Genomic DNA, 21,545 nt, shown 5'->3' with positions numbered 1-21,545 from the left:
AACACTAAACATTTGGGCCCCTGAGCTAGGCCCTTGGTCCTCAGTAGCTCAGCTTGTATTCAGTGATATTTGTAAGTCACTTTGGATAAATATGTAATCTGTAAATGCCATTTGCTACTTTTCCAAATCTTTACAGTGCACTCAGTGGGCCTCAACAGTTGTGTGAAAACAGAAACAGTATTTTAAACCCTTAGCTAGATTTCTCAGAATGTGATTTCCGAGTATATTTGTTCATTTATTTATTCATTTGTTTAAAATAAAAATGTATGTAACTTACCCAAGTCCATTTTCTATAATGCCTACTGCATAGTACTGCAAAAATATCAAATTCAACGTCTTTGCCGTTAAATGCCGTCATGAAGTGGGAGGACTGGGTTCTCTTTTGTCTCCTCAGTCGTGCCTCTCCTCAGAGTTACATGGTCACATGGAGAACAAACTGTAGTTCATGAATGTGTTTATCCCCTTTTCATAATCTCTCTTTTAGTATCTGCACAGCCTTCAGTAAAGGTGAATCTGCTGATTACCCTAAGAGGACCTGATACACCTGCAAGTGTAATAGTAAAGGCATCTGTGATGTGCATCTATGGACTGAGTGTATACAATTAATTACCAAGTTATTGCTACCAAGCCATTAAATATACGCAGGTAGAATCGTTGCATCGTTACAGCAGTAGAACTGTCACGGAACGCTCACCTCCCGCGAGGCACGTGGTTGGGCCAGCCACGTGCAGTGGGAGGACTTTCGTTTGTAACCACACCTGCACACACCTGCACCTCATTTTGTCTGTGTGTATTTAAACTCACGTCAGGGTGTGCGGAGTTGTTGGTCATTGTCAATGTAACGCATTAATGTATTGTGTTAATGTTAAATGGTAGTGTCATTATTACATGTATTCCCAGTTATCGTGTCTGTTTATTGTTAACCGTTTCATGTTCCGATTCTGTAATACTTGTGAGTGCCGTTGTGTTTATGTTTCCATTAAATGTTCGTCCCTGTCCAGGAAGTCTGTGTGTCCTGCTCCATGCCCTTGGGTACTTGGGCCACACGCGTTACAAGAATGTAGAATTGTAAACATCATTATCATTAATTATCATTAATGTTCAGATTTGCAGCTCTGTAGTTACATTGTCAAAGCAACTTTATATTATAATGAAGTTCCTGACTGGATTTCTCCTCAACTTTGAATTATTCAGTTCAGATTAAGCTTGGTGAACCTCTGATGTTGGATTTGCTCATATCAGAGTCAGTGGAGGACAGCACAGGTGCAGCTGCTCCCTCTAATGGACAGATCTGCACTCACTGAAGTGTGAACCTGAATACACTCGGAGAGTGTCGCTCATCATGACTTGTAATTAAAAAGTTACCAGTTCAAGCTGCCACTGTTGGGCACCTGAGCAAGGCCCTCAATTGCTCAAAGTTTTACCCAGCCATGATTCCAAGTCACTTTGAATAAAAGTGTCAGCTGAATGTTGTAAATAAGTGGTGGTGTGTGTCTAGTTGCTTTTCGAGGGAAGAATTCCCTGCTCTATCAGTTGTTTGTCTATCTGTCAGTTGTTTCTCTGGCTATCTTAACCATCTACTCTGTAGTGTGGTGGTTCAGATGAATGTCCTTGTGAGGGCAGTGGTTTGATTCCTATACTGGGCTGGTCAAATGTGTCTTTCTTCAATCACCAAGCACTGTCTACCTTTGTGTGTTTCTTTAGTCTTTCCAGTATTGTAGCAGGTAGCGCAGTGCTCTGTAGTGCTCCCACTCTCTCAGTTCACTCCCCTTCCCTGTAGTCATTACATGTTTTGGTTGGCTTCTTCTTCTTCTCCACTTCCCTTTCCTCCTCTGCACTTGGGTCCATCTAGAATGTCCCTCCTTCCTACAGTATCCACCAGGCACACAGTCTGAAGGGGTACATCACCCCCAATCAATCTGACCGTCCTGCTGTCCTGATACAGAGGTCTGTGGTATCTCGTAATTAAAATGATTTGTTGAGTTTTTCTCAAAGCAGTTAGTAATAAGTAAGAGATGCCATTGCTTGTTTGCTGACAGGCAAATATTTCAAGCCTGATATTTCAAACATGAACAACTCAATGTGAACTAGCTAGGAGACCAGTTTCCAAATCATCTGATTTGGTTGGCTTTGTATATATACATATGATTTTACATCGATACTGATTAAATAGTGGTTCATATTTTGGTAGTTTGAAGTCTCCACTCTGGTACATAATTATACTTCAATACTGTTTAAATAGTGGTTCATATTTTGGTAGTTTGAAGTCTCCACTCTGGTACATAATTATACTTCAATACTGTTTAAATAGTGGCTCATATTTTGGTAGTTTGAAGTCTCCACTCTGATACATAATTATACTTCAATACTGTTTAAAAATTGGTTCATATTTTGGTAGCTTACAGTGTCAGACTGGCTTATCTTATTCACTTGGTATATATTGTATGATCACTTGTGTGTGTACCAGAAGTCCAGTCATGTGGAGATCAGAGCTCCACAGTGGCTTTGCTGTTGGTTCTGGTGGGGGCGGGGCTTGTGGTAGCAGGGCCACAGAGGTACAAAATTCAGCAGCTGCCGAAAGGAAGTGCTGTAACCGGTAACCATGACAACAGAGGAATAAATATGAATGGACTATATAACCTTCCAGATGAAAAGCAGAGTTTTTCTTCAAATAACCTTGAGAAATCAATTTGAAATTGTTGAATATAACCAGTATGAAGTTCAAATGAAAGGTGGGTAACCACAGAACAGAAGAAGAGATTGTTACCCACTAAAACTTACTTCATTCATTCATTCATTCATTCTCCCACTACTAATAACCAATATGTCTCAGAGAAAAATTCCACAATGAACAAGTAAAAAGAGATTTTTTAATTGCTGCTTTTAGTCATGTGGGAGCTGGTACATTTACGGCTTTGTAGGTGAGTGTCAGTGTTTTAAATCTGATGTGAACTACTACAGGAGCCAGTGGAGAGAACACATCAGGAGGGTGACATGGAGAACTTCAGGAGGCTGAAGACAAGCTGTGCAGCAGCATTCTGCATGAGCTGCAAGGAGCTGATGACACAGAGGGAAAGACCTGCCAGGAGAGAGGGGCAGTAGCCCAGTCTGGAAATGACAAGAGACTGACAAAGGACAGGTGCATTACACCTGTACCAGAACACCAGGGCTTCTGTGAGAGTGGTGTTTACACCTGTACCAGAACACCAGGGCTTCAATGAGAGTGGTGTTTGTACCTGTACCAGAACACCAGGGCTTTTGTGAGAGTGGTGTTTACACCTGTACCAGAACACCAGGGCTTCTGTGAGAGTGGTGTTTACACCTGTACCAGAACACCAGGGCTTCAATGAGAGTGGTGTTTACACCTGTGCCAGAACACCAGGGCTTCTGTGAGAGTGGTGTTTACACCTGTACCAGAACACCAGGGATTCTGTGTGACAGTGGTGTTTGCACCTGTACCAGAACACCAAATATTTCAGAGGTTATTTACTTATTTATGTTTACATCAAGAATCCCATCATGACAAAGAGAATCAGAATTAATCTCTGAATTTGTGTGTTGACAGTTTACCTAATCTGGAAAGTGTTAATTAATTCACTGAGTCATATTTTCTCATAACTATAAATGTGAACTTATCTGATGTTTGCCTGCATACGGACTCGAGGAATAATTTCAGCCATCAGAAACGAGTGACGTACAAAGGCACTCGGTGACTCAGGCAGACACATGCCTATCCACACAAGCAGTAACACCTGGAAGACACACAATACAGCAACACAGTCCATCTCGAGTTGTGAAGCACCACTCCAGGCGCGCTGGGTGAATTTAATCAGTCATTTAAATCATTTTAATCATATCATGTAGCCAGATAGTCAGACACTGTATTTCACACAGAAATGACCGACAGACCGGTTAATGAGCGGCTAGCTAACTCGAGCGGTTCGCCCATTAAATCTCACTTTCACAGTAAAGTCTTGACATACCGAGACCGGGAATTAAAGCCAGAAAAAAAGGACTCGAAGGGAAAAATGTAAAAAGGGCGCTCGGCTTCACATATCGCACGCTGTAAAGCAGAAGTGAGACAAGGCAACAGCACAGCAACGGGATGGCAACGGGAGAGCCAATGAAAATTCGAGAAGCAAATTGGAACAGACCAATGAGAGGACGCAAGTGTTCTGAAACATACTGGAACAAAATCAGGGTCAGTAGAATGGGGGTCGACATGTAGAGACGGACAGAGCCAGAAAACGAAAGCAAAACACAATAACAAAGAACAAATACACTGACAGAAACACAACTGGGAACAGGTTACATGGCAAAAATGTGGAATAAAGAATACATGCTACACGAACAGCGAACACGACAGGGGCTTAATATAAATGGAGGCTTAGTGCAGTGAACACAGGAAGAGTGAACAATAACCAGCGACAACACTAGAGACACAAGGAATATATACACTAGTTAACAATAATATACACACGAGTTAACAATAATATATACACGAGTTAACAATAATATATACACTAGTTAACAATAATATATACACGAGTTAACAAGTAATATATACACTAGTTAACAATAACATATACACGAGATAACAAGTAATATATACACGAGTTAACAAGTAATATATACACTAGTTAACAATAACATATACACGAGATAACAAGTAATATATACACTAGTTAACAATAATATATACACGAGCTCGAGGGCTGTTTAGCTGTGGGGATAATTAGGGTTGAGTGGTAACTGACTGAATGGTAGTTGTGGGTGAGGGTTTGATTAGTTGTCCCTATAGTTCTGGCTGCAGGAGTGAGGGAGAGAAGAGGGTCTGTGCTGTTTAAATGAAAATTAAATCATGTTTGATTATGTTAAACGCTTTAAGAAAATGAAATTTGTGCATCCAAGTACGAGAAAGCTCAACCGATTTCTATTGACTTGCGGCGAAACGGCTGCGCATTTCCCCTAAGTATCATTCAACGTTCATACAACATATAACACAAAGAGAAACGCTGTAATTTGACAAAAATGTTTTGAGGAATGAGGAACTAAAAATGAGGAAACTTATTAGCTATAAATAGCGAAATGTTCCGTCTATTATAACTGGTATCTTAGCTAGCCTAGCCAGCTAACAGCCAGCTAGTTAGCTGACGTACCTCAAGAAAGGTAGCTAAGCTAGTTAGCCAGCTAGCTAAATTACCTGGCCGCCTGTATATTTTAATCTTGCATAACGAACACATTTTAGCACAAATAGCAAATATTGTAGCTAGTAAGTTGTCACAAAATAGTGTTGTTCTTTGTAAGTATAATTTGGATCTATGGTGGTGTAATTCTGTCATGTTTATTAGCTAGCTAGCTAGTTATTTAATGTGAACATGACAGAAAACTCCTAGCTAACTGTATTAGCTAGCTATGTTAGCTAGTTAGCTTGATAAATGTGTGTATGTTTGGTCCGGGGCTTGCTTTATTCAGCTACAGTCTTATTTGGTTAAATTAGCTAGCTGGCTAACTAACAATGCCTAATGAAATCTAAAACTGTGGATGTCAAGGGGGGTGCAGGTGTCTGCTTGCGTATCGTTTGCCAAGAGCTTGGTAGGCGAGCTAATTAGTCACCTGACAACTGGCCGTTTAGCAGCTAAATTTAGGCCTGTGAGTGGCAGCAAACGTCTGAGGTATTTAAGTGAGTTGTTTTGTCATAAAAATGTTGATTCATTTTGTTTTGCAACGAGAAACACTGCATTTAACATTTTAACAGCATTAAATTCGAGAGGAGTTTTGTTCCTTAAACCAGCTAGTGACGTGATAGATTTTATTGCAACTATGTAGGTACATGATAGCATGCATACAACATAATAACTAGTTAAAACTTATTTGTATCTGGGTAAACAAAGCAATGCCTCAGCCCTATGTTGATATTATGCTTATAGTTATATGTTCTTATTATGCTTATATTAAGAGAATTGTGTTTCTCTTTCCATAGGTTAGTTTCTAAAAGTAAGATTAATCTTTCATATTAAGATGGACATTGACTGCTATAGTATTTATCTATAGCTGTTAGTAGTGATATTGATGCCTGTTAAGGTAACCTTTTTGTCAAATTTCTTATTTTGTTTGTCTTTTTTGCAATGTAATTTGCAGGTTTAACAGCTGGTTAGACTTGACGGTTTGTCTAAGTGCAGTTTGATACAAATTCATAATTCATAAGATTGCCAAGTGGGACTAATTATGTAGTGTATGGAGTGATCTTAGTATGACTTGATGGAAATTAATGCTCGTTATCATTACACCTGCAGTCAGTAGAAGTGAAAGATTTAATAAATGAACCTATTGGTGTATATGGAAGCAGCAGACAGCTCACTTGTTTTTTCAATAACTGTTCAAAATGCACTCTTAATATAAAGCAGGGTCATATGAGTTGAAAGATATCTCATCTCTGTTGTTGAGCTGAGAGGAACAGCACCATCTGATAGTGGAGTTTTTACATGATCTGGGACACCAGTAATAAAGAGTTCATTCGTACTTACACAATAATACTTACTGAATAATACTTACTCATACTTACTGAATAATACCCCAGTAAACAATGTCACCATTCTACAGGTCAAACTAATAAGAGGTTCACCACAGGCGTGTTTTAGCTTTAGGAGAAAAGGAGAAAGAGATTCAGCATCATCTACCCACACACACATTCTCCAACTCTCACTTACTTGCAATGCCATGAGCTGCTATGAAAGACTGATGATGTGGTGACGGACACAGTTCTGCTCAGCGCAATTCAGGTTGAAGAACAACGTTCAGTACTGGAGAAGTTAAGAGGGCATAGCCTGAATTTCCAGTTAGTCTGTGTTGTGTAAAGAGCTGTGTGCGTCTTTTAGTAAGTGTAGACACAACAGTAGTAAATGTAATTGATTTATTATTTATTAGCTAAATATATGCAGCTGATGTGCTGTGATGTCTTAGGGTTAATGTGATGAAAGTGAACCTTGATGGCAAAGTTATAGGTTAGTTCATTATGTAATGTAATGTAATATTGAATATAGTCTGATATTGTGCTCTCAGTGTACTAACTATAGTAAGTTAGTTATAGGTTAGTTCATTATGTAACAATGTAATATTGAATATAGTCTGATAATGTGCTCTCAGTGTACTAACTAGAGTAAGTGAGTTATAGGTTAGTTCATTATGTAACAATGTAATATTGAATATAGTCTGATGATGTGCTTTCAGTGTACTAGAGTAAGTGAGTTATAGGTTAGTTCATTATGTAACAATGTAATATTGAATATAGTCTGATAATGTGCTCTCACTGTACTAACTAGAGTAAGTGAGTTATAGGTTAGTTCATTATGTAACATACTGTAATATTGAACATAGTCTGATAATGTGCTCTCAGTGTACTAACTAGAGTAAGTGAGTTATAGGTTAGTTCATTATGTAACAATGTAATATTCAATATAGTCTGATAATGTATTCTTAGTGTACTAACTAGAGTAAGTGAGTTATAGGTTAGTTCATTATGTAACAATGTAATATTGAATATAGTCTGATAATGTGCTCTCAGTGTACTAACTAGAGTAAGTGAGTTATAGGTTAGTTCATTATGTAACAATGTAATATTGAATATAGTCTGATAATGTGCTCTCAGTGTATTAACTAGAGTAAGTGAGTTATAGGTTAGTTCATTATGTAACAATGTAATATTGAATATAGTCTGATAATGTATTCTTAGTGTACTAACTAGAGTAAGTGAGTTATAGGTTAGTTCATTATGTAACAATGTAATATTGGATATAGTCTGATAATGTGCTCTCACTGTACTAACTAGAGTAAGTGAGTTATAGGTTAGTTCATTATGTAATGTAATGTAATATTGAATATAGTCTGATAATGTGCTCTCAGTGTACTAACTAGAGTAAATGGGTTATAGGTTAGTTCATTATGTAATATAATGTAATATTGAATATAGTCTGATAATGTGTTCTCACTGTACTAACTAGAGTAAATGAGCTCCTTTATGTTTTCTTCTTGGAGGCAGTACAGACGTTTGGCTTTCCACTAAAGTCTGATCAACAAATAGATGTGGCTCACCCTGGTACTCATTCCTCAGTGATGGGAGCATTAGCTGTCAGTTAAAGATGTAGAATCTTATTTTTATGTTATATAAATGTTATACTGGACGTCAGCTGCTGTATTCTTCTTTTTTTGAGTAGTTTGATCATTTTAACCATTTACAGATTCTTCATTTAAATAATTTGAAGTCCTTCTCTAAGCAGCGCTGGTGACAGCAGGTTGTTCTGGTGGAGTGGACGCCATCACAAGCAGATGTTATGCTGCACTCAGAGCTACCATGAAGTGAGAAACCTCACACTGTAAAGTGTCTGTTGATCTGCACTTTCAGTTGATCGCAAACCCACCATGTCAAATAAAGACCAAAAGTCTGAAACTGAAAAAAATAAGATCTCAAAGTGGTTATAAAAGTAAAAACAGAATTCCTTTGAATTAATAAATCATATTCAATCATTTAATCAAAGCTGATGTATTCTTCAAAGTTTAAAATCAAAAGTCAGGAAATAACGAAGCTAGGCAACATTAATGAATGATATTAATGTTCGTGACGAACACCAACAACATTCAAGATGCCGATAGTGGCAGGTTGTCTCGCTGCATACGGGAGTGATTCAGAATCAGAAAATGAATCAGCCCAATACAAGTCCCGAGAACGTAGACCCAGACGCAGTCTCACATCTTCAGCCTTTAAAATCTGGAAGAAAGACGAGTTTATCTGTTCTTAATTCAGCACCTGAGGTCGCCGTATGGTACATGTCGGCTAGCATGTCTGGGTAGCTAACGCTAACTAGCTTACTCGCTAACGGTAGCTCGATTAGCTAGTTAGCTAACCTAGCTAAATAACTTGCTCAGCTAGTTAACGCTACCTAGCTAAATTTTATTTGACGCGAGTTTCTTCGTGTGGTTATGTTTAAAACCTTTATATAGGACTCATACACAGTGACATGAAGTGTGGTGTGCCGCCTAAAAGACAACAACGCTAGCGTAACTAAGAATATCATGAAGTAACACAATGTGTAAATAGCTTGCAAAGTAGCTAGCTAGGTGGCTATCTTAATAATTTCCTTCATTAATGTTGCCTAGCTTCGTTATTTCCTGACTTCTTAAATAACCAGCGTTCGTTGGCCATCTAGACTGTTAATTTACTATGTGTTCGTGTTGCTGTATTGCAGGAAGATGTTGAGACGGGCACACACATTGATCCCTCACTCAAAGAGCTCCTCTACAACCCTACTTACGAAACCATGTTTGCACCCGAGGTCAGGTAAGGTCACGGTCAAGAGAGTTTATATGCGGTAAAGGAACCATTTCAGTGTTTTGTTTAACGTAAAGCCCCGTCCTCTGTGTGTTGTAGTTTGGACCAGTTAATCCATTCAAAACGCAGCAAATGGCTGCGCCAAGGAACATGCTTTCTGGATATGCTGAGCCCGCCCAGTCAACGATTTCATGTTTGAACAACAAAGAAGGACGTTTTCCACTTTCGGTAAGGGACATGCATATTTTACATTTACTAAAGAGAATTTGTGTCTCAGAATGATTTGATCATGGTGCAATAGCCAGTGTTGTCAGTATTCTCACCACACCAGTTATAGTGAGTATTATGAAATATTCATACTTAGTTTAAATCTTTATTTCTGAGCACGAGATGCTCACTATATTTTAATAGGGTATGCGTTAGACCATCTGTGGACAGCAGTCAAGTCTCATCGAGCAGCTACATAGGAGCAGTGGAGGAAGCAGAGAAAAAGAAAGGTACTAGACATGATCTGGTTTTTCTCTGCTCATTGGTTGCAATTGGTTGTGGGTCTGCCTGAAGCTACAACCACCCCTCCCTGTGGCTGCTTGGACAGTTCTTTGCAGCTGTGCACATCTGTTCTCCACAGGGATGACCGTGTTTGAGTCGGGCCTAAAGAAGGAGAAGAGGAAGCGTGTGAAAGGGGGAGACGCATCAGAGATCGACAGCTTCTTGGGGCCCTGGGCCAAGTATCAGGATGAGAAGGACGTGGCCAAACCTTCAGAAGTCAGAGTTTGCCCACATGGGTTCCTTACACTCTATGATAATCACTTGGGTTTTTTTTGTTTGTTTTTGTTTTTATATTTGCTTGCTTTGCACCTTGTGGCAGGCTGTCTACTCCAAATTTGTTAGCCGTTACTTCACAACATAAAGGCTAGGTTTAGCCTAGGCAGCGCGTTTATATATCATTTACTTCAATTGCACTTTGAGGATCCCACTCTGTCATATTCTGTTTGATAGGAGGAGCAGAAGGAGCTGGACGAAATCACGGCAAAGAGGCAGAAAAGAGGCAAGAATGAGGAAGAGGCCTTTGCTGAGGAGAAAACCATTCTACACGGTAAGACACATGGCAGCTGTTCCAACCCATTACGCTTCACAGAGTCAGATTTACTTTTGTCCACAGCATGAATTTGTTCAGCTCCCGTTACTTTCTTAAAGCTAGCAGGACTACCATAATCCCTCTCAAATTTCTCTGATTTTCTTTTTGTTGAAATGGCTAAAAGCCTCTTTCCTCACCCTTTGATGTGTCTTTGCTCCACAGTCAAAGACGCGTATGACTACCAGGGCCGCTCTTACCTGCACGTCCCGCAGGACATGGGCATTAACCTACGCTTGGCGGAAATACCCGACAAATGTTACCTGCCCAAGAAGCAGCTGCACGTCTGGACCGGGCACACCAAGGTGAGGAGGCGTGTGTGTGTTCTTGTGCATTCACATGTGCGCGCATGTGCTTTTATGAGTGGAATGTAGTGAGTAGACCGACTCTGATTAATTATCTAATGCATAATGATATCTAGTGCATAATGATGATGGAATGACAAATTAGTTTTGTTCATGTATTTGGGAGTGAGAGAGCGAAAGGGAAATGCATTACAGAGGAGGATGCTTTTATGCTTGGTGGAAAATATCCGGAGAAATTACTTGCCTACATGGTACCATTTTTGAATGGAAGTGTTTTTACGAAGTGGCACAATATGAACAAAATATTAATTTCAGCTATTTTGAATAGAGATTGCACTAATACTTGAGCTGGAATACATCCTGTTTTCACTTTAGTCTCTATGAAATCATTATGTTACATTTATATTGGACTTTTCTAGCCAAGGGTGCTTTATAAACTATTTTTAAAAAAGGGAAAGAAATTGTATATTCAATCAATATACTATAATGTAATTGGTTTGTAGATTTATCTTAGAGTGGTACTGTGGTCACAAGTATTAATTTAAATGAACTGTAAGTAGTGTATTACATTACAAAGTTAGAATGCATGTCTGTGATTGGTCAGGAAGTTTGAGTAGCTGTGATTTGTTAGAACACAGAGTACGTTCACCAGGGCTATCAGCTACAATTAGAGGGCCCTGGACGTATGCAGTGGTTGGGACGTTCATATGAAAAATACTGCCGTTTGTAACTTGCAGTGTTCTGAAGCATCAGCCAGTGAGAGAAACACAAACATAATTTTGGTTTTAATTTTGCAGTTAATGAATTGGCTCAAGTCTTGATGAGGATTAGATTTACTCTGTCTCACATAATGTCTGCTTTCAACGTGATTGGTGTTTGCCATTTAGACTTGTGAACTCCTTAGCCTGGTCTGATATTCACTCACGATGTTTTCTGGAGCACTGGAGGTCAACATACCCGTCTCTCTCCTTCTTTTCTTGCTCCTCCTTTCTTCTATCCCTTTCTTCCTTCTTTCTTCATCTCTTCATCTGTGTGTCAGCCTCAGAGCACTTCCTTTATTTTAGCAAGTGTCAGAATGTTGATTTGAGATCAGCTCCCCCACATTCTTTTCTGTTCCCAGTGCCAATCCCAAGTCCAGAACCTTGGCGCTGTTGATGTCTGTTGGAGTCACATCGTATTGGCATCTAAACTTTGAATGTGAACACATTGTGTGATGTCAGTTATGTCTGTGTGAAATCAAAAGTGTTTGCACTTAAGCTAGCAAAGTGAGCTTGCTGTTGAAATGCCCCCATTTTACATACAATATGTACAGAAAACCGGTCAGGGTGCTACTGAAGTTAGTAGAGCACTTCAGTACCGGTGTCGAGGCCTGATGCTTCTGTTACCACTTCTCCACTGTTCGTTATGGTGTAAAAGGCATCAGTCCAGGCTCATTCTATTAACGGTGGGAAATGTGGTCAGCACTGGGTGCAGTCATTCGTTCCTTGAAAACACTCTCGTTTTAGTTTATCCACGCAGCCACAGAATAATCAGGACGCAGCTCTCAATTAAGGCAGCACTGAACATTACATTTGTGGGCCACGACGCCAGTGTGCGAAAGAGTAGAAGCTAACCTCGTGGCCCTTGTAAATGGCTCTTGAAAGCAGGTGGTGTTTAATTGCACATGAAGTGCACACACACAGTTGGCTCATCTCCTCTCAACTCCACCTTCCACTCGTAGGGTGTCAGCGCCATTCAGTTGTTTCCTGGGTCTGGCCACCTGCTTCTCTCCTGCTCTATGGACTGTAAGATCAAGGTAGGTTTTATCTCTCACACTCAGACTTATTGAGCATACCTCTGGGGAAAACAAAGTGGTGTTCATTCTGATGGCTGTTTCTGAGGATGGTGGGTGGCTGGGGGGGTTTACAAATCGTTTTTCTAAGCAATTACTCTTTGTCTGCAATTGTTTTTCATAAGAATTCACTATTATAAGTATCGGCAGGGATGTGTTGCATAATGCCGAATACCTACGCCTAACAGGCTCCCAAATGTGGGTATTCAGTGAGGAATATGATCATTAATTTATGTAGTACGTTTCTCACTGTTAAGGCCACTTTGCAATAGCAATAATAATAATGTTACAAATTAGTGGTTGACTAATTAATCAACTGATTAATGCCATTTTGTGACGGTCGGCTTTAGCTGATCGCCCCCTCTCCACCCTTCACCCCTGTGGCAAAGTTAGTTTAAGAATTGCCTTTGGAAATTGTTGCATTTTTTTTCTAATTTAGTTGCTACATTTTTTTTTAATCAGTGCACTACAGAGTGCAGATCTACAACAGAGATAATGCAGACAATAACAGTGTTAAATGTTCATTTAAATTCTGCAATTTTTGGTCGCATTTGTTGTTAATATTAAATTGTTGTATTTTATAAGGTGCAGAAAGTTATACCAGTATTATATATTGCCCATCTGCCTCCCTACTCTCTAAATATTGCCATCAGCCATTGAAAATCTTATAGCGGTTGCCCTCTAATACGAATAAAATAAGTTACAGATAGCTTGGTTCTATCCTTAAGATGAGTGATTTTTACTTTTGCAAAATAAATTGTTGCTACATGCAATATCTGATCCCTAACCATTCAAGAAACGTTTGGAAGCCTGTATAAGGAGAGCTGAATAATGGAAAAACAGACTTGTGTTTTACTGTGCTTGGCTCTTTTTAGAAGTCTTCCTGACTGGATATCAGTTATTTTTAGATACCCTTAGACAAACATATAGATATATCATAGTCAGTAGAGGTCAGTACTGCCTGCTTTACATTTACCTGACGATATTATCCGAAGCGACTTACAATGTTGACTGAGTACAATTTGAGCAATTGAAAGTTAAGGGCCTTGCTCAGGGGCCCAACAGTGGCAATTTGGCACCAGTGGGGCTTGAATTGGCAACCTTCTGATTACAAGCAAAGTATCTTAACCATTGGGCTATCATTGGCGGCTCTGCACAGAGGACAGCAAAGCAGAGTTCAAATGTTGGGTCATCTTCATAATTTGGAGCATTTTGTTCTTAGCCCACTCTGCAGTGTGATTAATTTGATCTATTTGACCTAGCTTGCTGATTGCCTTTGCTTTCTTCAGCCATGCTAACAATCATTTCAAATAGCTGAAAGCAGAATTTAAGAAGAGATCATGGATGTGTCCACCAGCCAACCCACGCAAACATTTACGCACTGTTTCCTGGGAAGACATTTTAGCACTGCTTTCAGTTTCTGCCATTTGTCATATCTGTCTGGCATGGGATTTAAAGCTCTTTTTTTCCTTTTGTAGCTTTGGGAAGTCTACAGTGACAGGAGGTGCTTACGGACATTTATTGGTAAGAAGGGGTGTTTCCTGAGTAGCTGTTTCATAATCCAGAAAGCTCTTGACTCCATCTTAGAATGCTGTTGTAAAAGGACATTTAGGGCACAAATTTTAAAGGAAAAGAACTCAGGTTTGCAATGTACCTGCAGAAAGATCTGGTGCTCCAGATGAATATAGTGATGTTATTTTGTTTGCACCTCGAGGCAGAGAATTGATGAGACTGAGCTTAAGAACATGAAAGGCTCTCAGAACACGGTGCCCTCTGATCAATGTCTCTCCCTCTTTCCCTGCTTCCCTCTGTCTCTCCCTCCTCTGTTCTCTTTATTGAGCTTTGTCAGATACCACCAGAATGTTTTTGCTTGTGTTATGGTTTCATGAGGGAGCGTGCAGGTAACGTGTACAGAATCTTCTGATGTTTTCCCAGCCTATAGACGAAGTGGAGTAAAGTCGAAACGGGCTTTTCTACTGGTCCGGTTGTGCTTGTCGAGATCCATCCATCGTGTATTATTCAACAATGAGGCGGTTGCCGGGCGATCGAGCCCCGCAGCATGAGCACCGGCTCACTGGAGGCGTCGTTAAGGGGTCCCTGCTACCCAAGCCAGTATCTGTGGGGCACCGTCCCGGTTACATTCGCCAGCTGTTGCAGAAACCCCTCCAAACCAGTGCTGGGTGGTCCACAGCAAGTTTTGTCTCATAACTGACAAAATGTTGCATGTACAAATAGAAAAGAATAGAGCAGGATACTCTGTCGGTGTATCTCTCTCTTTCGCGTTCTCTCTCACATGTACTGTCACATTATACTTCTTGTTGTCATGTCGTTTTCCGCTGGTGATCTCAGTCTACCTTATTATATGTGCTTGTCCGGGACACAACATTGTCAGAACAGATGAAGGCAAATGCTAATGGCTTGCTTTCTCCATGGCCCTTCTCCTTGCTGCAGGTCACAGTAAGGCAGTGCGCGACATCTGCTTCAACAACGCTGGAACTCAATTCCTCAGCGCCGGTTACGATCGCTACCTCAAGCTGTGGGACTCTGAGACAGGTGAGCACCATGCACACACCTTTTGGAGACCAACCTGTTTTCTGTGCCTCCCTAGCTTCCAAGTGTTTCTCTCACATTGAGTTGGCATGCAACTTTTCTGTAGTTGGGGTCTTTAAAGAAGCACTCTGCCAGTCATGCACTCTGCCAGTCACGTCTCTGTACGGATGGGAGTCTCCTTCACCAGCATATACTCGTCCCTTCTCTCTGCTCCTCCACTAGGAGGAGCCACTCGTACAGGGCGCACAGGGTTGTTCTTGGGTCAGATTCTGAAACCGGATGTGGGGTAACTCGCACCGCTGTGCTTTGATCAGTGCCATCCGTGTCTGAGCTTATGATTCACTCACTCAGGCGGCCTGCTTCCTTCCAACCCCGTACTCCTCTGGGGAGAGGAGTGCACCTCCTGTGTGCTGAAAGAGGTTGAGGGGTGGAGGATGTTCGTGTCTGTTGGCCACTCTTGACAGAATTCCTTCTGCCTTCAGGTCAGTGCATCTCCAGGTTCACTAACAGGAAAGTCCCCTACTGTGTAAAGTTTAACCCAGACGAGGACAAACAAAGCCTGTTTGTTGCCGGAATGTCGGACAAGAAGATTGTGCAGGTAAGCTATATGCATGCATGGGGGGGTGTACGTGTGCACATGCCTGAGATAGACTGCCTAAGACTGTCCTTAGCGTTCATCTTGCTGTTAGTTTTTAGGTGTTAGACTGTCCACACATGCATGCTCGCACATCCCCAAACCCACACCCAAGAGAAGCCTTGGTTACCCTCAGTAAATCTGAAGACAGGACCTTATTTCACGCTCTGTGCTTCCCTCAATAGAAGGAGAGAGTGTTTGTGTGTGTATGTGCAATGTGAGGAGGAGGGATACTGAAGGATGGATAGATTCACATGAGGGAGAAGTTGAGGAGGAGAGCGAATGAGTGCAGTCCTTCAGCAGCAAACATGATGGGAGTAAATAATCAAAGCTGAAAAACTACTCACCTCTCCTTCCCTCAGTCTCCAGCTCCATCTCATCAGTCTCTGTCACAGGCAGAGACCAAAAGTCATCATCTGATCTGCTACCGTAGGGATACATTAGAGAGTGTGTGTGTGTGTGTGTGTGTGTGTGTGTGTGTGTGTGTGTGTGTGTGTGTGTGTGTGTGTGTGGAGAATAAAGCCCTGTTCCTGCCCCGCTGTCACCTACCTAGTGGGACATCCGCTCTGGGGAGGTGGTGCAGGAGTATGACCGCCACCTGGGAGCCGTCAACACCATCACGTTTGTGGACGAGAACCGCCGCTTCGTCAGCACCTCCGATGACAAGAGCTTGCGCGTGTGGGAGTGGTGAGTGGGCGGTGCCACATTCACATATGAATGAACAACCTTTTGTTTCTCATATTGATTTTAACTCGGTGTGTTGTATGTGACCACACTGAACTTGATGGGTTGCAGGTTAATGTGTGAGTCGAATGCAGAATTGGCCAGCAATAGTTGGATTCAGTGCATATGGGGAAAGTTTTTAGATGCATATTTAAAATGTTTCATTTTCAAATGCAAAACATTGACTTAAACTGTGTGTATAGACACGCTCCAGCTGGCCATGTCAACATCTGTGTGCAGTATAATCTGTAAAAGACATTAAGCAAATGCACTGTTTTAATATTGTAATTGCATGCAGAACCGAGGTAAATAAGTTCTTTGCCATGAGATCTCCCTGCTTGAGGAGTCTCCATTGCTCTGGGCCATAACGTGGATTTGTCTGTTCTCTTGGGTGTCTAGTATTCAGATCCCTCTGCAAAAAATATAGAACACCTGGGGCTAGTCAGTTATCTGTCTCTTGGCGAGAGTCTTTAGAGTGGACTTATTTACATGTAGATATTGATTGGCTTTCAGCTTAGGCCTTGGTGGTAGTTTGACACTGGGGCACTAATTATTCCCACGGTAACTTTTTAAATAGGCATTAAATACCATGTATCGTGTAGTGTGTGGCACAGGGCAATTACTGTGAGATGTGATGAATGTAGCAGTTTTTGGGTTCGGCCATGTCTAAGCATGATGCAGCTCCATTTCCTCACAGTTGATCCAGTAGCACTTAGTGCTATATCCAAACACTTGAATACTATTTTGTGTGACTTTGCCCTATCTTGTGCATCCCTACAACTTTAGCCCTAATTTCCTTTAGAATACTCTTTGGTAATTATTTTCATAGCTTTTCATCTGATTTACAGTCTGACCAATGGTACTTGAATTAATTTTCTGGATAAAAAGTAAACTTGGAGCTTCCATTGTAAGTAATTAGTCATTTTGTCAGAAAATTTTATCTAAAACCAATATCACTTTAAGGCAGGCAGTACAGTTCTCTTGGAGAATATATTAATCTGATTTGTTAGTAGTGTAATGGATCAAGGAGAACATGAACTTTTTCACATTTTCTTTTTTGTTGTCCTAGTGTCATTAGCTATGAGACATTAATTTGCTGTTAACTTCTGTGCGACATTGCCTTTTGATGAATTTTCACATCAATACACTGTCTTAACTGTTTAAATCTCCACTTTCTGGAGATTTTCTTTTTTTTTTTTTGAGTCACTCCACACTGACATGTGCTCCCTAGGTCGTGAGATGGATGAGGATAAGACTGGACTGCAGTATCATTGTCTTACAAGCTACATTTTTCTCAGTAGATTTTGTAGCTTCTGCCAGTATTTGCGTTTTGTAGTCTGGGAAGGACTACAAAACCCACTGTCTCTCTTTGGGGTAGGAAAGATGACAAATTTACCTTCTTTGTCAACAGAGTGGCACTGGCTAATCAAGAGTGTTTAGTTACACAGCCAGAACAGAAAGGAAAGGAGGAAAACCACAATAAAATAAGTTTGAGGCTCAAATATTTAAAAATGTAGCTCCACATCATTTGCACTTGTTTGTGCAGGTCGAGAGGCCCGGTCTGCTTCCTCTACACCATAGTTTGGTGCTAAACATTAAATGCGCTCATTGCATGAACTGAAGGTGTCTGGTTTTCATAAACACCTCCTCTCGTTTTTTTAGGGACATTCCAGTGGATTTCAAGTACATTGTGGAGCCCAGTATGCATTCGATGCATATCAGCACTTCAGTTCAGCGTGAGGCATCTGTTTCTAAGTGTAATAAAACATTTTGTACATCAGTCTGTTTGGTATCACTGGTGATCAGAATCAGACATGGCTGACAGCACAAGGGGTTCTCATTTGTATATTTGATGTAAGTTGTCTCTATCCTCTGACTACGTTGTATGGGCTAACCAAATGAATCACCATGGCCAGTTCCTCTCCTCTAACCTGGTCTAACTGGATCTGATCAATATTATAGTTGGTTTACATGCAGCTGATATTTTAGGATGATTTTGGCCCTCATTTTCTAATCATCTGAAATGGGACAAATGTGTACAAAACATCTTTGTTTCCAAGCAGGCTGAAAGTGCTATAAATAATTTTTCTAGAAGACATTTGGCAGTTTCTGCCCAAACTTCACTATGGCCTTTGAACAAGCTGATAGCAAACAGCCAACACAAAGCTAAAAGCAGATTAATAACACGGGACTGGGAGGCACTAATCTGCCTCGTGTCATGAATCTACTGATGCAGTGACAAACTGCATTGCTTCCTTTTGATGATAAACATGCCTGATTCTCAAAGGCAAGTCAAATTTCCTTTGGACGGCGAACGTACTTTGTGCACCACAATCAGATGATGATTTATTGTTTGCTTATCTTTGAACAAGAGGAGTCAAGGTGAGACTGCTAATGCAAAGCCCCTATTTTGCACTCCTTTCTTATGCCACTTTCGTTCCCTGTGAGTGCAGTTCATTTACTTGTTTGTTTGGTTTAATTAAGTGCCCAGAGTTCTGGCTTCAGTGAGGAGCAGATGCCTCGTTGGAAGCTATATAACCAGGCATTTGACTTATAAAGGGGGAGACCGCTTTGTAAGTGTGAAAGGCTGGTTTCTATAGTTTTTTTGTTTTGTTTTTTCACATACGAGACCATAGTACTGAAAGCTGAAGCACACGAACGCGCTTAAGCAAGCACGGCTTATGTCTCTCGCACGCATGCACATGCAAGGGAAGTCAACTTCTTGGGTCTCATCCATAATTTATCACGTCACTGTATTCTGACGCAGCAAAGTCAAACCATTTCTATGTAGTCAGCTAATATTTCGGAGAAGCTTTATGTGCTGATAGTGATGATACTGAAAAAAAATTCTCCCCAAGGATGAGGGAGGGAACATTTGTCCAAGCAGTCTGCGTCGACAGCCCAGGGGCTCATTCTCCTGTGCTCTCTGACCAACCTTCTTAAATCGCAGGACCGCTCTGTAGTCAGCTGTGCGTCTCTTAGATTTTGACCATACCAGAGACAAAACTAGTCTGCTGTGTTCTGTTTGAGCTCTTTTCCTGCCTGTAGCTCTATTCCAACCTCATTACTTCTCTTTTTTTGAGCCTGTTCATTTGCCCGCCAGCCAAGACTCGCTCACCCTGTGTCTCCCAGAATGAAGGGTCATCGTTCTCGGACCAGATTCTTCCGATAAGAGGCGGAGGGTCAAACGCCTGACCAGTAGCCAGCAGTAGACGGGCTCTCTCCCGCGGAAGCTTTTCTAACTGCGTCGCTGACCCTCTGGAAATAATACGACCTTTACATAAAACACTGCTGAGCGCTTAGAAGCACTTATAGCCCCCCTTTGTCCTCATCTTTTTCCCTACAAAGGATGATGCAGCTCTGCCATATGAAAACAGCACTACAGTGAACAGGCCAAACTGTCAAATCTGAACACATCTGGTTGCAACTTTTGGCCTCAAAGTTTGCCCTTCTGAACAATGTTCCCCTTAATTCAAATTCGTGCCAGGCAAGTCGATCTCCCTGCGGAGCGTAACGTGTGTTGACCCACCCCAGTATATAAGTGCTGCTTGTGTTGTGTAGGTTCCTCTGAAGAAAGAGGCGTGGTTTTGCGTAGACACTGTAGCTGTGCTAGAGACTGAAATGTGCATGCTCAAGCACTCTCAGCAGGCTAAACCAATAGCACACCACGTTTGGCTCGTCCCCGCCCACCTCGAACCCCGCCCAATGCAGGTGGACCTCAAGAAGCAGGAGGCCTACAGAATGCAAAACTCCTTCCAGGACCAGATTCTCTAGAATCTTCCATTCTGCACTCTCCATGTCTACTTTCAGCACATCCACCTGTGAGGAGAAAGCATGCAAACAAGCATTCACTTCATCAGTGATTCATCGTGGACTAACAATCGCACTGCATCTGATTCTTTTGTCTGGCTGTTGGCAGGAAACCAGACAAAGAACAGCTAAACTTCGACTGCTGAGATCCCTTGCCTCATTATTTCTCATGCATTCAGGACTTTCATTAAAAAAGTTCAGTCTGCTGCTGCCTGAGTGAAGCACAATTGTTACATTTGGCTCATTTCCTTTCATTGGGCAGCTCTGGCTCCATGAGTACACTTTTAATAACTGAATTGAATTGACACCTAACAAGACACTATAGGCTTTTGTTACCAGTAAGTGGTGATCTTTATAATCACAGCTATTCTTTATTTCCTAATATTGGTGTGCAGCAGCTCATTAACATTTATCAGTTTGATAAGCTATGTAAATTTGCATCAGACCACGTATAGACGTTTTCATGCATTGTCTCAATATTTTTATCAAAATCATGAACGAGAGTGTGATAGCTCTCCATGTGGATGTCTCCAGATGTCAGTTATCAAATGGTAAGTTTTCAAATTAACTGTGAACTCCAGACGGGTGTTTCGCACACACATGAATTGAGGTGCATTCCCTCTTTCTCCATCTTGTGTCCAGCTAGAACACTGTCCAAAGTGTCATGTTTCTCTGGAAACTGTGTACTTCAATACAATTCTGAATTGAATCTCTGCAACTTTTACTACAGTACACTACAGCTGAAGAAGATTCCAGAAAGGAACCAGAACGTTTGTACTATACATAGAAAGGTGGGGCCTCCATGGATCAAACTTGTTTTTCCAGCACATCCCACAGATGCTTGGTCGGATTGAGATCTAGGAAATTTGCAGGCCAATTCAAGTTCAAGTTCAAGTTCGGTTTATTCGTCACATACATAGTCATACACAGTATAACTCGCAGTGAAATGGTGGAGAGTGCTCTGTCCAAACTGAGGAAGAGAAACACCCCTATGCACAGGGGTGCATAGAGAAAAATATATATATGCAGATAAATATATATATTCTATGTATGTACAAAATTCAACACCAATTCAACACCTTGAAAGCTTTTTCATATTTCTCAAACAACAAATGAGTTTTTTTCCAGTGTGGTAAGGCACATTATCCTGCTAAAAGAGGCCATTGTCATTAGGGAATACAATTCCTATGAAAGGGTATACTTGATGTACAACAATGTTTATGCAGGCAGAA

General features: G+C 41.0%; 1 protein-coding gene across 1 annotated transcript; it reads left to right on the top strand.

The window, feature by feature from the left end:
• Positions 1 to 9,504: 9,504 nt before the first annotated feature.
• LOC118241314 (pre-mRNA-processing factor 17-like) lies at positions 9,505 to 20,277 on the top strand. The gene is made up of 12 exons (XM_035525967.1): positions 9,505 to 9,553; positions 9,710 to 9,822; positions 9,954 to 10,090; positions 10,325 to 10,421; positions 10,626 to 10,765; positions 12,486 to 12,560; positions 14,075 to 14,120; positions 15,048 to 15,149; positions 15,629 to 15,744; positions 16,334 to 16,467; positions 18,166 to 18,244; positions 20,065 to 20,277. Exons 3-12 carry the CDS (start codon positions 9,956 to 9,958, stop codon positions 20,275 to 20,277), a joined length of 1,137 nt encoding a protein of 378 aa, XP_035381860.1. The 5' UTR covers positions 9,505 to 9,553; positions 9,710 to 9,822; positions 9,954 to 9,955.
• Positions 20,278 to 21,545: the final 1,268 nt, after the last annotated feature.

The sequence above is a fragment of the Electrophorus electricus genome, chromosome 5 (assembly GCF_013358815.1).
Source record: "Electrophorus electricus isolate fEleEle1 chromosome 5, fEleEle1.pri, whole genome shotgun sequence".
Taxonomy (NCBI): domain Eukaryota; kingdom Metazoa; phylum Chordata; class Actinopteri; order Gymnotiformes; family Gymnotidae; genus Electrophorus; species Electrophorus electricus.
Note: the sequence above shows the minus strand (reverse complement) of the source record. Positions and strands in the feature narration are given on the sequence as shown.